At 35.8% G+C, this 18,152-nt stretch overlaps 1 protein-coding gene across 1 annotated transcript in view; it reads left to right on the top strand.

The window, feature by feature from the left end:
- The first annotated feature begins 2,412 nt into the window (after positions 1 to 2,412).
- Positions 2,413 to 18,152, top strand: part of LOC134137921 (regulating synaptic membrane exocytosis protein 1) — a 192,244-nt gene continuing 176,504 nt past the window's right edge. Inside the window, exons 1-2 of the mRNA XM_062571073.1 lie at positions 2,413 to 2,753; positions 5,159 to 6,021. Of these exons, the coding sequence (XP_062427057.1) occupies positions 2,413 to 2,753; positions 5,159 to 6,021 (1,204 nt within the window). The remainder of the gene's footprint in view (positions 2,754 to 5,158; positions 6,022 to 18,152) is intronic.

Below are 18,152 nucleotides of genomic sequence, written 5' to 3'. Positions count from 1 at the left end.
TCTGTATTTATCTGTGTCTATTTGTACATTATCTATTCATATTTGTTTGAATTTCGTAATCTTTTCCACAAAAAGTAATTATAGTAACAAAGGTGATTGTTCAAATTAGCTTTTTTATGTTTATTATATACTTTATACTTTGTATATACTTTAAATGATCAAATACATTAAATAATTGTGAATAAAATCTATCACCATCTTTACTAATTGAAATGTGCATGCATACATGTATTTCCATTTTACTGTTGTATTCATTCCTTCCTTTAAACAAACTCCAGTTCATGTAATTTTTAATAAAACTTGTTTTTAACATTTCTGTAAGCAGGTAAAGTATAGGCAATGGCATATTTTTGTTTAATGGCTTTGGTTTATAGCGTTGAGATAGATTTTATATACAAACATATGTTCATGCACGCATGCACTGTCTAATGAGCTAAAAATTGTGCTAGCGTTTTCAAGATATTTTTTAAGGATTTTTTTTCTTCCTTTTAGTCTTCTTGGTATTTGAAATACATATAATAATAAGACCAGATAGACTAAAAATCGATTTGATTTTTATATATATAAAATAATAATGATATTCTGTTTGACTGATAGACTGAATCTCTGTTTTGAGATATAAATTAGATGGAAGAAATACGATATTTTAGAATTAAGGGATTTTTTCAAAAGGACTATCATTCTTTTTTGAAGAAGTTGCTGTTCCTATTATCCTATTGAGGCTTATCTGTCTATTTTTAATGTAAGACATGTTTGTGCCACTGCTGGAATAATTGTAGTTTTTGATTAGATTTTTTTGTGAATGAATTAAAGCATTTTAGTTGCTATTTTGTTATCTTATATAGAAAGAATATAACAGTCTTATTGTGATAAAGGCACAATTCAGATACAGAAAGAAGAGAGTTTGATATTTTCACGGTGTGATATGGTCAGACTGCAGAAATGGTACTGGAAGTTCTTAGGTATTCTTCAGAACTAAACAGCTGGTCTATTCTAGGGCATCTTAAATAAATCTGAATTATCCTGAATATGCAAAATGCCTGCAAATTTTCATGTTACCTTCTAGGGCATGCATTCCTCCCTTCCAGAGAATTAGAGAGCTCCCTAAGAGAGCCTTGTTCAGTCGCAGTTTCTTTCCTGTAGTGATTTTTTCAGTTCCTTATCATTGTAAGTGTTGTATCATTTTACCAATGTTGTATCATTCTTTTGTTTAACTAGAGATAATAACTTAAACATATTTTTCATTCCGACATTTGTCATCCTACTGATCTACTTACTTCAGAATTTTACCTGTTCTTTTACTCCTATCCACCTTAAGCTCATAGATTCTCTTTCTTATTTTCAGTTAAATTTCTGCCTTTTTTTCTTCATATCTCTTCACATCTCTGGCATTTTTATTTTCTTCAGGTATTTTGTCCTTCTTTTTTCTTCTGTCTCAGAAACTTCTTTTGTCTTCACCTCAATTTTTTAACATTCATACACTTTAGTTTCCTGATTAACGTCTTACTTTTTCTCTTGTTACTTGCTCCTGTACATAAGACTGTCCTGTATTGTAGATAGACTTAAAATGTAGAGTCTGGCTTTATTGTGCCTGTTGCTGTTTAGCAGTGTATCTGGAATTAAGAAAAGGATCCTAAGAAGCACCCTTTATGTGCACGGCTTGATTGTGATTGCCAAGGACACATGGTTATTTACTTATTTATTTATTATCTGTAACTATAAACAAGAGAGATGGTATATGATCATTGTCTAGTAGTACAAAATACAGTGCTTTTACATTCTATTCATTGCTCCATTTAGTTCTGTATTAGTAGATTTCTTTAGGTCTTACATCTCTGGTAAGTAGTTATGGATGTAGCTAAAAATACACACAGTAAATGATGAATTTATTTGAAGGATAATTTTGTATGCTTTATGTTATATGAGAATGCTTAACTAAAGAGAAATACTGTATTGATCATCTGTAGCTGGGGAGTGATTTGAGGTTGGGAGTTGGTTGCCCAGAGGTCTGCCACACTAGAGTCCCATCGCAGTTTGGTAGGCCTGTCCCACCAGTGACTCACACCAAAGAAAACAAAACAAGACCCCAGCTACCCGAACACCAGCAGCAAATGTTGGCTATTGTCACTGTTTACTCGGCAGACAGCTAGGGGTGGGGTGCGGGGATGCTACAGGTAGGGTTGATGCATATTGACAGCACGTTTTGGAGAAGCTCGCATAGCATGTGCCTGTAGGATGCTTGGCTCTCGCCAGTGCAGTTAGCACTTCCAGCAGCATGTTCTGAGCACTGTCATGAGCACAAACTTCACCAGTGCAGAGGAAAAGAGATCCTATCTGGTCTGTGGTAGAATAAGCATGTGTTTTAGAGTCTGAGGGACAGCTGCACTGACTCTTCTTATCTTCAACTAGGTTATGTGGGTATGCAATTTATGTCGAAAGCAACAAGAAATCCTAACAAAATCTGGAGCATGGTTTTTTGGAAGTGGACCACAGCCATCACCCAGCCAGGACGGAGCACTGAGTGATACTGCAACTGGAGGAGGTTCTGACACACCTAGAGAAAAGAAAGCAAGACTTCAAGAACGATCAAGATCACAGACTCCCTTAAGTACAGCAACTGCCTCATCACAGGAGATCTCTTCTTCCAGTGTGCAGTCTGATAGGAGGAAAGGAGCAGAAGTATCACTACCAGCTATGGGCCTGGACCAAAAGCAAGCTTCATCAAGGTCTAGAAGTGAACCCCCAAGAGAGAGGTAATACTTTCTGTCTTGACAGAGCCAAGGAATTACAAGTTTTAGATCATTAATATTACCTAGGGCTTTCAGCTGTGCCCATATGTACTTAGAACCATGTAAGAACCTGACCTGGAATTGATAAGTGTTCACTAGGAAATACATTGTCTGAAGCATATATTTCTTTCTGTGTAACAGAAATTGAAAAAAGAGAAATAGCTGTATTCTAAGGGTATTTCCATATACTTCAATGCATTTTCATAGAATCATAGAATCAGTAAGATTGGAAGGGACCTCTGGAGATCGTCTAGTCCAACCTTCCTGCTCAACAGGGTCACCTAGAGCATGGTAGACAGGGTTGCATCCAGGCGGGCCTTGAAGATCTCCGGAGAAGGAGACTCCACAACCTCTCTGGGCAACCTGTGCCAGGGCTCCGTCACTCTCACAGGGAAGAAATTTCCCCTCACATTCAGGCAGAACTTCCTGTGCTTCAATTTCAATTTTGGCCTATACTTTCAATGCAGAATTATAGGTTACTTTTTAATAAAACTTTAAATGTAGCAGGTGTTTTTAAATTATTGAACAAAAAACAAACATTTAACTTAATGAAATAATGTACTAAATTAAAAAAAAATCTGTGGAGTTCTGTGAGATGTTCCTACATTTGCTACCTCATCTATTGCTTATCAATGGTTATATTATTATTAAGCAAAGTAGTATATTAAAACTCAAAGAATGAATAAATACCTGAGCTGTATTCACTGAAATGAACTGGATGAAGAAGAACAAATCAGCAGAGGATAATGTGATGAATCAGCGCTGTTCTTTTGGCTGCTGACTGGCAGATGACAGAGCAATCTAAAGGAGGAATCTCAGGCAACAAAATTGAATCTGCCATAGAAGATTCTCCCTTGATCACAATAACTGATGATTTTTTTCATATCTATCAAAGCTGAAATTAGATGAGTGTTGTCTAGTAACTTGCTGTGTGGATGAGGTCCGTCTTGGTTTAACAGGAACAAAACTCAGGTTTGTGTTATGTAAATGTATGACATAAACCAACAAACAATGTCCTTCCTGATTCTGTTGACATTTGTCCTCAACACTAGGAAGACCCTCAAATCTGTCATCACCAGCTGAATGAGACTTTCAGGGCACCAAAATTCTTTCAATTCTGCTTTACTGTTCAAAATTTAGGTGGTTATATTAATTATACAATAGCAATGTTTTCTATTTGTTACTGAGGCTTTCAAATGAAGTCCAAAGGTTCTGAATGGAGAACATCTATGGTAAGCTCAGATCCTATGTATTGCAAATAACTCAGGAGGAAAAGGGGATAGAGGAAAAGAAGATAGATGTCTTAAGTGGATCATGCCCACCTTTGCCTGTCTATTAGGATGCGTATGTGAAAAAGGTATATGTAATCTGAATATGTAACAGCTAAGGTAGGAAAGATTCTGTGACACGATACAAGGTACTGGTGCAGTTTCATCTAAAATAAATATATTAATAAATAAGTATAGCTGTGTTCAGTCTTCTTCAAAACAGATGGATTCGAATGTGAATTGGTATACAAAAGGACCATTGGGAAGATTAGAGGGAAAAAAACCAGTTCTCCAACGAGATTTTATGATTGTTTGGCTTGCTTACTCTTCCAAAGCAGAAGATGAATGATGAGAGATCATGATTTTCAAGCAGCTTCATTATTCATTATTTTGTACTTTGGTTGTATAGAGAAATGAATTATGTTTTTCATCCTCTTCCATTACCAGAGAAAGGAATGGTATTAATTTAACTCAAAGAGTCAGTTTGGCTTCTTTATATGCTTATGAAATGGGTACTTCTTTTCACGGTTTTAATAAGATGAATGAAACTAGATCAAACATTATTGCCTCTGAATATATTCTATCTTTTGCATTTTTTGATATCCATGGTGATTCTATTTGTAATGTCAATGTGAGAGATATTCCATCTGGTGATATTTATAGTGTTAGGATGCTTGAAATGAATTGTGTATATGAGGTTAGACCTAAGTCCAGTGTCTCCAGACTGCTGCCAGAAAAATGGAATAGACGTACTCCAGCATTCTGTCATATGGCTGCAGTTATTAGAAAGATGCATTTGATTCTTTGGCCAATTGCATGGATAAAAATTTTTTGTCTGCATTTGTAGTTGTTAATATTATTTGTGATTTTATTATTTGGCCTTTCTATAATTTAGGTTTTTATGGAGTTCACTCTATAATTGGAAATAGCTATACTGTTGAAAAGATTAGTATATTCAGTTCATGTTAATAGATCCAGTACCTTTCTGTACGTTTTGCCATAGCTTTTCCCTGTTTTATAATCTAATTACCACAACAGTTTACACAAGTATCTTTATTTTGCATTAAATTCCTCAAATTATTGTACTCCTTTTCATGGTAGGAAGAAGACGTTATTGGTTTCAGATCAGAATGGCAAAGTTTTAAAGAGTGAGCGTAAGCGTGTGCCAAAATCCTCACTTCAAAAAGAGGGACCAGCTGATGACAGGGAACGTAAAGAAAGACACGAAAGTAGAAGACTGGAGAAAGGGAAGTCACAAGAGTTGCCTGAAAAGCTTGAGGAAGGTGAAGTGCCTGATGATGAAAAACAAAGGAAGGAAGATGAATATCATACTCGATACAGGAGTGACCCCAATCTGGCAAGATATCCTGTAAAACCACATCCTGAGGAACAGCAGATGCGCATGCATGCTAAAGTTTCTAAAGCACGGCACGAAAGAAGACACAGTGACGTGGCTTTGCCACATACAGAAATGGAGGAAGCGGAGGTCCCTGAGAATAAATTAGGAAAACGCTCACAATTACAGGGAACTCAGGACAGAAAATCTCTTGTGGAAACTCAGAGGTCATACTCTATAGACAGAACAGGTGATGTAAGAATTTCTGTTTCTAAACAATTAACTAATCATAGTCCACCAACTCCCAGGCATAGTCCAGTTCCTATAGAACACGTAGAATACAAGAACCACGATTCCTTTAAAAAACAGAGTCGACTTGATCCTAGCTCTGCTATTCTCATGCGAAAAGCAAAGCGGGAGAAAATGGAGACCATGCTAAGGAATGATTCCCTTAGTTCTGACCAGTCGGAATCAGTGCGGCCATCCCCTCCAAAGCCTCATAGAGCAAAAAGAGGCGGAAAGAAAAGGCAGATGTCAGTTAGTAGCTCAGAGGAAGAAGGGGCATCAACACCAGAATATACTAGCTGTGAAGATGTGGAGATAGAAAGTGAAAGTGTCAGTGAAAAAGGTAAGGACCTTTATGTATATTTTGCACATGGCTATGGTTTGGGAAAAAATTTTCATCTGTATTTTCTCTTTTGCCTCTTTTTTGATTGTACACCATTGTTTTTCCCCTTATTTTTTTAATTGAGAAGTGACTTATAGCTGTTTACATTTCATTTGCAATATGTTTCATTTTGCATTCTTAAATGAGGTGGTTATAGATAGCATTAGCTGATGAGTTTCATTTTCATTCTCTTCCCTCTTTCACCTGCGACTGATAGAGTTTAAGGGTTCTAGTTTATTCCCTTGATAACATCTGTTCTGCTTTGGTCATAGCTTCATTCTTCTATCCGTATGCAGAATATTTTCTGTGAATAAATTAAAGTTGAAAATGAGTTCTAAAATAATCTGAGAACACCATTATAAAGCATAAACTTATTGCCACCCCAGTCTTAAAGTATGCAATATTTTATTACTTTGAATAAAATATCAAAGATCTGGCAAAGTTCATCATTGACAATGATTGTGAATGCGGGGGAGAATGTTATATAGGAGAGAAATGAGAACAGGGCAACCTGTTACCTGTGTGAATTTACTCCTGAGCTAACAAATACTTTGGCATTCCATTATTTCAGTTTATCTTCATCTACTCATGGTAACACTCAGCAGTAAAGACTAAGTATAGCACACTGTATGCTTTTAAGAAAGCTTGTCTTCTTTCTTGTTCAAGAAATTAGTCAAACTCATTAATAGTAAACAGATATAATGGGCATAATCAGAAAATACTGTGATGGAGTACTAAATGTATCATAACAGTAACTTGTCTTTAAATATCATTGCAGTGTGCTGAATGCTTTTTGTGTCTTTGGAAGGAGCTTTTTGCTCTTTAGTTTAATTATTTATGCTTATAACTTGAAAGTTTTCTTCAGATTTTCACAGTCAAAATGTCAATAGGTGGTCTGTATTTTATTCCTGGTAGTGATATGTCTTTGATTCAGATATGCTATTCTGTTTGTCTGTCTTTGCCTGATGTTCTGGTCTCCTGTTTCTCCTAAACTTTCACATAGGCATATAAAAAGAAACATTTAATCCCAATCCCATCTGGTTGCACAGTTTCTGTCTGACTTTGAATAGGTGCCTGTGTAACTTTAAAAGTACAAACATTTCCAAAGTTCACAATATAGAAACTTGCTTTTCTGCTCATTTTTGAGGAGAGATGACAGCCATACCCCTGCAATCTTGTTCCCTAGTCCACCTAAACATAAAAAAAGCCTTTTCTACTGTGATGGTGGTCAAACACTGGAACAGTTTGCCAAGAGAAGTTGTGGAGTCTCCATCCTTGGAGACACTCAAAACCTGAATGGAAAAGACCCTGAGCAACCTGCTGTAGTTGACCATGCTCTGACCAGCAGGTTGGACAAGGGATCTTCATCAGTCTCTTCCAATCTCAATGATTCTATCATTCTAAAAGAATGCATCTTTTCCCCTACTTTGTGGCAATGTTTTATGCTGAGATTAAGATTTCAGTAAATTTCCCTTACTTTCTTCTGCTGGTATTCGTGGTCTTTAACACAGCATTTACTTTCCATCTGTGCTATTTGCTTTCATCTATGTGCATCAGTTTAAAAGGTTGCTTATTACAGCGTATTTCCCATATTCAGTGAGGGGTATTATTGTAAACTGGAAATTCATTTATGTGAAAATAAAGTGCAGGCTAAAAATGATAGATGCTGATATACTGATACCAGTATGTTGATATAGTAGTGTTATTGGCACAGATGAGTCTGTTCTGCAATGGTGCTTTCTAAATAAAATCTTTCAGGAGTTGCTTTTAGACTTGCAACTTAGATCTCTTTGTTTTTGACTGATTTCTTGTTGCATTTCTTAAAGTATTAAAAGTTGGACTTTTTACACTCAGTTGTGAATCCATAAGTTAGATACATACTATGAATATCCTGATAACACCTTCCATCATAAAAGTGTTTAAAAGAGGTGGGATGAATTACTTTATTCACTGGTACAGAGGAAGCCTATTTCAGAAGCTTAAATTAACTTCTAGATGCCTAGATCATGCTGTTTCACCTCTAACAGCTGCTAGAGAATGGCACAGGTCTCCTACGTATCCTCTGTCATATCTGCCAGCCCTGCACAGATGTTACCACTATGTTTTGGTGGCCCGGATGAAGAGTACCTTTGTGTGAGAAGTTCAGCTGTGACACAGGCTCCACTGACTGTATCAACAAGATCTCCCCTGATCGTAGTGGGAGCATGCATACCTAGTGTAGCTGTAAATGCTTCCGTGAAAGGACTTAAAAAAGTCTCTGGGTCTTGAATCGCATCTGAGTTTGACTTGGTTGCCTTAATAAAGGCATTTGAATATTGTCATGTGAAGTTCCTTAGAAAATCCTGCCTGCTGCTCCAAAAGGCATGGCTAAATCCTTTGCCATTTCTTCTAGTTCTCTGCAGCTACCCTTGAGAATCTCAAATGACACTAGATACATACGTTACAGATAGCTGAATCAAGCCCTTGTTGTTTACATCTGAGGTAGATATTTAGGCCTCCCCTGTAGACAATGGAGACCTAGGTCTGTATCATATGGGGCTATACGCTACCCTACGGTATTTGAATAAACCTTGCAAATAGGAGTTGATCACTACCAACTCAATAAGTGGTTAACATTGTTACTGCCTTCCTTGCTACCTTATCTCTACTTGTCAGGAATCTAAGACAGTGTTTTTAATCAGATATTTTTTATGTACACACACCTGTGTGTGTGTGTGTGTGTGTGTGTAAGCTTGTGGGTATGCAATAATTAATTCCAGAAGTATATTTACTCATTTAATAGCTATGAGATGTAGCTGTGTTTGGTTTTTTGTTTGTTTGGTTTGTTTTGTTTTTTTGTTTTTTTTTTTGTTTTGTTTTTTTTTGTTTTGTTTTTTTTGTTTTTTTTTGTTTTTTTTGCTTTGTCTTGGTCAGATTGTTACAATCTTTGCTGTGGAAGAAAGAAGTGGAAGGTCTTTGAAGCTGGGCTTACAGTACAGAAAAAAAGAACTAGACAATGTGAATGCAAATGAAGAAGCAGAAGAAACATATTTTGGTATTAGAGAATCTAGTTATTTTCATAACTAGAGCAGCAGGAAACAAAAAGATGAATCTGCTCTATTTTTATAAGAATAGATGGAAAGGCAGGAATTTTCATTACCTAAGAAAAACTTTCCTTAAAATAAAAAATATCAGAGAAAAGGCTATGATATTAAAAAAATTTAAAAAATCTCTTGTACAATTGAGATCATAATCCTATTCTTTGCAACTAAAAAGTATCATTACAAGCAGAATTTCACTCGTCATTACTTTAGTGCTTTGCATATGCAATACCGCATAGGTCCTTAGTTGAAGAGCTTTGCTTTATAAGCCCAGGAGGGTCTGGAATCCATCTACTCTCCATCCACTCTCTTATCTAAATAATGCTCAGTCAGAAATCTGGTGCCAAAGTAATGTAAATGGAGCTAGAAAAATAGAATTATTGCAAGTAAAATTTTTAACTTGAACAGCCTTGCCAATAAAACCCAAGATCTCAAAATACATGTTTGTTACTCAAAGGCTGATTGTTTCATATTGGCATTTACTAAATGCGTGCATAAATTTTAATTGTAATAGCCTTTCATACTAGCTTCTATTCTATATGAATATATATAAGCAGCTAAAATAGAATTACTATACAGAAAACAATTTACATAGGTGTTAAAAAGAAAATGAGACTCCATGGGAATATAAGGTGAAGTTAGAGTGTGTAAAACTGTATTGAAAATCCATAGCCAAAAATTATATATAAAGTAAATACGTATGTTTTTGCATCATAGTACATATGTGGTTGCCCACCTTTATTTCCAATTCTAAATCAATAAGAAAACCTTACAAATTGCTGCATGTTTAAATTACGAAGCTTGAAAATAAGTGAGCAGGTTCACCTGCAGTCAGTGAAGATAGGGAGTCACCTTGAGAGGGCAATTTGTCTGAAATTAGATAAATTGATAATCAATAAATTGAATGCTGGATCCTTACTCGCTGTTATAAAAGCCCTCTTTGTAGCTCAGATAGTGACTCTTGGGATGTGAATCATTAGCTGTGTACTTTCTACTGACAGAAATACTGATTTTTGCAATTTTCCAGGTTGTAGCTGTGGTTGAAGCAAATCGTGTTTAAGTGTACAGGATACTCATGAGAGATCTTTTATCCTGAAGTTTGTAATATGAATTGATTGGGTGAATGATCAATGTTTGTGATACAGTTAGTTCATTTAATGCTAGGCTACAAAATTCAGGAAATTACCATTATTTCTTTTCTTATAATTTAAAATGACTTAAGAGTGGTTCTTACACTACATTTTTTCTTCCACTACATTTTCTGCCATACTGAGGTAAAACTCAAATTCAGTTTTGAGATGATCACATCAAAATACTTTAACATGTAATAACATTATGGATCAATATAGAAATTTTCAAAACTGAATCCAGTAGTTTAATATTTATTAAATTTCTCAAGACATTTGTATTCCAAGATATCTTCAAAATTGTGCAAAAGTTACATTTGAACATTTGCATTTGCTAGAAAAGCTGTCTTTAGGCTCGCATTAATATCAGGGGATCTGTTAAGAGCTGTGCTGCTTGAGATTTGAGAGGAGTGACTGCCCCCAATTTTTATGAAAAACATGCAAACAGAAAATAAAACATAATTTTTGGCAAACATTTCTATTTTATTTTTGTCATCTTTGAGCAGATGTTTATGCTCCATCAGTTTTTAGACGTGGAGTATGGAAATTAAAAACATTTTGCCATTGGAAAATCACAAAAAAAGTACAAGTGAAAAACAACATATTATTGGGGAAACATGCAAATCCATATGCATGTACCAAGACTGCCCAAAATGCTTGTTTGTAGTTCTATCAAGGTGGGCAAAGACTTATTTATTACGAAATCAGGTGTTATAGAAATGAAATATAAACGTTTTGAAATGTGCAGTAAATGAGACTTCTGCTTGCAAAAGTACCCTAACTGCTTATAGCCCTCTAAACTCTAGAGTTTCATCAGCCATTTTGTCTCATAGGATTTTTTTCTCTTTGGTAGAGGACTCAAAAATTTATTTTGAGGTGTTTCTGTGTTGAAGTAAATCTAGAGAAAGAATTGTTAGGCAGTGTCTAAAAAGGTCATCCCAAATTTTCTTTTAAAAAAATATGCACCTTTTAAAGGACATTATTAGTGATTGCAGATTAACCATTTTTATCCTGTTATTATTACTGGCTATAGGACTAGCTATTCTAAAATCTGTAATAGTTGAACTTTCTGGGGACTGAGTTTCCAGTGACAAGACTGTCATGGGAATGCAAAAGTCCACTTAGAAGGCATGAATTACATTTATACTCGCTTCAAAGGCTCCTGCTAGAATAACATAGACCAGATCATTATAAATGAAATCCAGACCCTCTCATTATAAAACTGAGACAGCTTCTGCCTACTGCCATCCAATGAAGAACCAAATCTAGTTTAGATCAGGACTAAGTTTTGACTATTTTCTTTAAAAACAAGACTTTGTATGGAACTAATAGATTTGTGTCCAGACAAGGGTGCACTTAACTTCTTCTGTCCCATGATAGATTCAGGAGATACTCTAGATCTCTTTCATCAGAAAAATAAAATCATGCTCCAAATTTGAGTAGACCTTGAAAATTGCTTATATAACTTTGCATACAGAGGTATGATAATGGTTTTATGTTTTGCATTCTTTTTACTTGTAACTACCTAAACATGTATTTTATTTGCACATTTTATGTTTGAAAATACACCTGATACTCATGTATTGTCCACAAAACGGTAAAAAGCAGAGTAAGACTCACTTTGTGTACTTGCAGATGGATTTTACTGGAAGAGGAGAGGTCATGGCAGAGTTGGAAGCATGTTTAAAAAAAAATACTGACACTACATTCTGGTTTCTTTTAGTGAAGAGTAGATGTGGATGTTTCACTCATACTGCCTTTCTTATGATACCAGAAGGAACAGTGACCTAGATTAGTTTAATTCTTACAGCGTTACTCTTCTGGTCAGAAAGTGTTATGGGCAAAAATTTTGCTGCAGTCTCTTCTGGGGCTAAGTGTTGGTGCATGTGTGAGACAGAAGGATTAAAGGCAAGGAGAGAGGAGTGGAAAGACGGAAGGGGAAAGCGACTGCATCGTTCGCAGGCAGCTGTGGCTGCGCTCCCTCAGGTTCACAGAGGAGCAGGTATGGCAGGTCTAATCTTCCCACCGAGGTCTTCTAAATTCTGCATTAGGGATTTGGGGGGGGAAGGGGGAAGTTCTCCCATAAGAAGGAAAGCATAAATTAAATTCCTGCTGCAATGATTTTTCTAGTGATTTAACATTATTGGCAGTAAAAATAACCCGTGGGATAGAAGAACATATGTACATGGCATAGTGTATAAATGCAGTGAAATAAAACGTCAGTAAAAGGCAATAGAGAAAAAGAGGCTCTTTTGAAGTGTTTTTAACTAACTGTTTTCACTTATGTATTTTAAACCTGTGGTGTAGGCAAGTCGAGTTGTAGTGTAACATCTGTTGGCATATTTTAACATCTGTTAGCTTGGAGAGTTGGTCATGAAGTTTTAAAAAGAGATAGATTTGTTAAGAAGTGTGACTGAGCTGAGATTTTACTTAGTGTAAAATGGCAGTCTCCTCAGAAATGGTATTTCAGTTCTTAGAAATTCCAATTTATGTTCTAGTCCTTGGGGAATAATTTAGATCTACCTCTAGTTCAGCTCTTAATGAAAATGGAGTAGCTATAGTTTCAGAATTTTACTCGGTGTTAACCCTTGCTAGTGCTATCAATATTCACAGCTGCTATTCACAGCTACTGTCCAAACTAGTGTTAGACTAATTAATTAGTGTAAGAAGTGGTGTACATTTGTAGTAGTACAATTATGTAAAGTGCATACATTCATACACAAATGAAATGGGCTGAACACGAGTGGGAAAAAAGTCACGCACTTGCAGAGAATACCCAACATTTTACTGACATATAAAACCATGTAAATGCCAGTTTCAGGAAAGATATGTGACACAATTCTCCTGTGAAGTCCTAATAAAGTATTTTGGCTGCTTAATCTTAAGAAGGTTGTGAACTCATTGGAGGGAGTCCAGAGAAGAGCAGTGAGAATGATTAGAGATCTATAAAATGTGAAGTATAAGAAGAGATGGAAAGGACTGGGGTTGAATAGTCTAGAAAAGGAAAAAAAAAGGAAAAGGAAAAGAAAAAGAAAACAAAAAGAAAAAAGGCTGGGAGACATGACTGGACTTTGAACAGGAAAGAGGCAGCTGTAGAGAGAGAGAATGACTGCTTCTCTATTTCCCTGGAGAGGTAAGTTGTTAAGAACAGTGGTAACCATAATTTCTTATTTAGTTCAAATAGAGGCTGCCTGAGAACAAAATTGTTTTCTTTGTAGACCACCCTGGAACTGTTCCGTTTTAGAAATGCTGCTGTCATTCCTATGGCAGGCTCTGGGCCAACATGGTGAAATTTGGGGCTAATTTCACAGTACTTCTAACTGTAGGTTATCCTTTTGCCATCCTTTAAGTAATGACGTTTGATATCCATTCCAGTTTCCACAAACCTTTTGCAGAAACAGTCTGTTTTTTCAAAGGGAAAAAATGTGCATTTTGTTTTATCAAGAGACACAGAAGAAAAGGATGTACTGTTCAGTCTTGGGTTTTTTATAACAACGTTGCAAGTTGGCAAGACATTGTGTTTCTTTGTAATTAAAATACTCTATCTTCTGTGTTGCTTCATTTTTGACATATTAAGCATTTTATTATTTGGTTGTTCTTTGTTGCTGAACACTCTCCTGTGCATCTAATTCATAAAATGGTAATGAAATTGTCCTAACATGTCTAGTAGTTACATTATTATTGTCATTGCATACAGGGGAACTAAGGCCTGGAGGAATTAGGATTGTATCATCAGAAAGACTAAACACCTCCAAGCAGGGTAGCTTTAATTTCAGCAGCCGTAGAAGGATCTGGACCTGTAGAGAAGCTAAGGACTTCTCCAGGTTTCTACATGAAAGATGAATTTTCAAAAATTCTCAGTAGTCAGTTTGCATGCAGAATGCATTGGAAATAGGTGCTAGATAAACACTGGGAGCAATTGGCTCTGCAACACTTTTCAAGAGCCTAAAAGAGAGCCAAAATCTTTTGAATAGTTTGGCCCTAATTATAACTGTTGAGCACTTTTAAAAATGCAGTTATGGGATGAACTAGAGCTGAAACTTGGCTTGAAACCCAACATGGGGTTATAGCCAGAAGGTGATCCTTTTCCCCACTGCATACTATACAAAAGTCTATTGTTTATTTTCTATATGCGTATATTTTTGTATATACAATAAAAAGATATTTGAACAGCTACTCAGAATCTACTGTTATTCTTTTCATCTGAGAGCTTAGAGGAAAAGGCAAGCTTTGAAAGAGAACCAGACTGTGTTAATTAGCAAAGCTGTATAACTGTGGATGGTCTATGCAGTGTGCTGAAGGAAGGGAGTAGGTCTTGAGAACGGAATTAAAAGTTTTCTTTTTTCTTTCTGTATGGAGGAGCCTCCCTCTCTTGGGCAGAAAAAAAATCCCGTGAAACAAAGAGATAAATTAATTATTGGCTTATTATAGTATAATGCAAACACTTTTCTTTTAATACATAATATATAACTTGACTGTAATGGATCCCTGGTAGTACAGTCCTTTATTTTTCCACATGCAGATCTGGGAATCATTTTTCTGTTCAAAGGCTATGTAGGGAAGGAGCTGCTTAACAGAGAAGGCATGAATCAGATCTGCTTTGTGTGTCTCAGAAAACAAGAGGAGTTAATTTTAGAGTTAACAAAGCACAAACAAGCATCAAATTCTGTTACTTTTTGCAAAAAGCATCTGTTTGCTTCTCTTAGTTACAGGGATTCTGATCATCATAAATGAGTATTGAGTCCAAACATAGGGACTAAACTTGACTGCTATTATTGGTTAGTATTTTGTGTTAAGGTTTTTTTTTTTTGGTACTTTTGGTGTGTTTTTTGCTTAGAATAATATACTTCATTGCTGTAATACACAGGAAGCAATCCAGTTTCTTTCAGTATGCCTTGGATAGATGGACTGGTGCATTTGCTGAGCTTTCTAAAGTCAGTGTGCTCATGAATGGCCACTAGGAAAAACCTGTAGTGTGTTAGGTAGAAGGCTAATATTTATGAAGATGTCTGGTTTACCTCTGACTAAATATGGATAGTCTCATCCTGTTCCAGTCCACTCTGAACCTCTCTCTAAAACCTGTTTTCCTATCTTTGCATCGCTCTAACGTGTCCTTCCTTCCTTCCTTTTTCCTATTGTACTATATATAATCTTCGCAATCCAGGAAGATGATTCTTTTCTCCATTTAACCAATGATGCCAAACTCAGTAACCTGTCAGATAAGTGTTCAAATATGTGCACTGTTTATATGGTCTTATTTGCCATATTTAATGTACTAATAAAATAGCCATCTTTTAATGTCTTTGGCCAAGTAACAAAAGAAGGCACATTTCCACATGATGAAGCTCTTGTATTTATCGAAAGAGAAAGGCTGCATGGAAGCTACCTAGAGGATTGATTGCTGGCCTGTCTCCTGCCTGGAAATAAATGAGAGAGCTAATTGACCCAGGCCAAAACTGTGCCAGGGGCTATTCTAACAATATAACAATGAAGGCACATTTAGTACACTGGTATAAATGTAGCCGCTGTTTGACTACTGCTTTGTCTACCTGTTTTACCTTGTCTTGCACGCCTGTTGCAGGTTCAGTAGATAAGGGTCTGGGGTTTGTTTTGCATTTGTACAGTGTCCTAACTCAGTGGGATTTGGGTCCATGATGGGGGCTCCAAATTACTATCATGTAATAAAATGGTATGCCTATTTACTGTGAGAACATACTGTTAGTAGGTACCCTTTTCTTCCATTTATCAGCGTACAGAAGAAATCTAGATAACTATCAAATATCCTCCCAACTCTTGCATTCTATTATGGGTAACTCTAGGTTGCCTACTGCGTTAGGATTCAACTGAGTGTAGATTCCTGGTCTCAGTACTTTTTCTTTTTGTTCCCTCCCACAATTTTAAAGCCCTTAAAATAGTGCTTTGCTGATCACTTTGCTTCCTGGCTTCTAAGTACAGGACTACTCTAAGGTTTTAGTTTCAAAGGGAGATAGGTGTTTTGCTTTGGCTGCCCCACATTGTTAAAGCTTCATCTTGAAAACACATATTTGACCAAACGTCTGTACATCCTACAACATCTCATTCAGCCCTTCTTTCACAGGACAAAGTTTCCTAGTTTTATTTTCAGTTTGAATGTTGTTTCAGTCTTTTCTACTAATGCTTATATTTAGGAAATGTTCCCCTTGCTTATTCAAGCTAAAATGTACATAATTCGCTAATGGTGTATACGAGTAAAAGGCCCCAAAAGCAAACAACCCTCTACTCCAGCCTCTGAACAAAAGCATCACATTCAGAACAGACTGCGAAAACATCATAGCTATGTATCATCCTATTACCCTCTTTTCAGCAGGCCATTTTGGTTGAGCATCTTTTACTCTGCGCACAGAGACTCTGCAAGCAGGATATGCAGAATTTAAGGGCAATTATATATTGGTTAATGCACATAGTAGACACCTGGGACCTGTCTGCTGCGAGGATAACCATTAATAAGTTCATAACTTCCCTATACAGACACCCAGTCTGCCCTAAATGTTAAAAAAGAGAGTTGAAGGAGTTGTTTTTTATGATACTGTGTTTCTGTGTGATTCTGTGAACACTGTAATGCTATGCTATGTGTACCTATAGCAATATTTTTTAGGCCTTCAGTGTTTTATTATACTTCCCAGCCATGATGCAACTTCCAATAATACATTTTATTTAGAATATTGATCAAGTCTAACTTGGTCTGTTTTCCAAGTTGAGGAATACACAACAGCGTTATAGCTCATCTAAACTTCCAAATCCAAATATGGCCTTTGAAGGGAAGATAGATAATATCCTGTAAGTATTTGAACATTAAGTAAAATGCTTTTTTCAGTCTAATGTATATTGTAGGCTTCATTTGGGCTAAGGGTAGTGTGGAATTATTTTACAATTCTGAATGCATTTCTATAAAGAATTTAAGCATCTTCTTATTTTACTTTCATTACTTAAAAGACATTGGTTTCACATATGGTCCTAACTTAATCTATTGTGTTAGCTCTAGGAACTATATGTAGTGGAGGAATAAATAAAGTAAAAAGGTTATATTTCTTGGCTACCTTTCAGATTTATATGTAATTTCAGACAAACAATTTTCAGACATGTAGCAAGGGACAAAGAAATATGTAACATATTATCTAATTTTAACTCACTTATGTGTATTTTATCATTTAATTCCAAACACTCATTTCCAGAATTAAAGTTCCAGCTTTTGAAATCTAGTCCTCAGCTTGGTAGTTCTTTCCTCTGCAATATGAGCTTGAATTCTAATTAGTTAACATTCTCAAAATAATTATGAAAAAATGTTCCATTTAAAGCAACTTGGTCAAGTTATTATTCCTGTTTTTTAAAAGTATCTGAGTTCTCAGTGTTTTTTAGAAGAGCCATGGAAAACACTTTGCTAAGACAGACTTCTGGGTGCACAGAATTCTCTTTAAATATCAGAGCTGTTGTAGATCTGTGTAGGAGATATTTATTTCTGGAGATTAATGTTTTTGCATGTTATGTTACTAAAAGAGCTAGGTGCTAAGAATATTTCTTCAGTGTTGCTATAAAAACAAACAGGTGCCATACTCTGCTCATTTTAACCCATTAGGCAACCTGTTCTTAATCATTAAAATTTTGTTTAATTAGCCGCTAGATGGTGCTGTCAAATGTCTGTTTTGTCTATCATACTCTATGCAATACAATTCCACTTTTATCAAAGAGAAAGTCTGGAAATGCAAACACCCCTTCCCATTTGAACTGTTAATGTGGAAACCTTTCTCAGCTCTTACCTCTGTCTGCATGTTTCCATGTGCACGTTTATATTGTCTTGTGTGGTCAGTGTTGGTGACAGTATATGGAATATATTCCAGGCATGGAAATT

This window comes from Rhea pennata, chromosome 3 (genome assembly GCF_028389875.1).
Source record: "Rhea pennata isolate bPtePen1 chromosome 3, bPtePen1.pri, whole genome shotgun sequence".
Classification (NCBI taxonomy): Eukaryota; Metazoa; Chordata; class Aves; order Rheiformes; family Rheidae; genus Rhea; species Rhea pennata.
The sequence above is the reverse complement of the archived record's forward strand: the minus strand, read 5'-3'. Positions and strand labels throughout refer to the sequence as shown.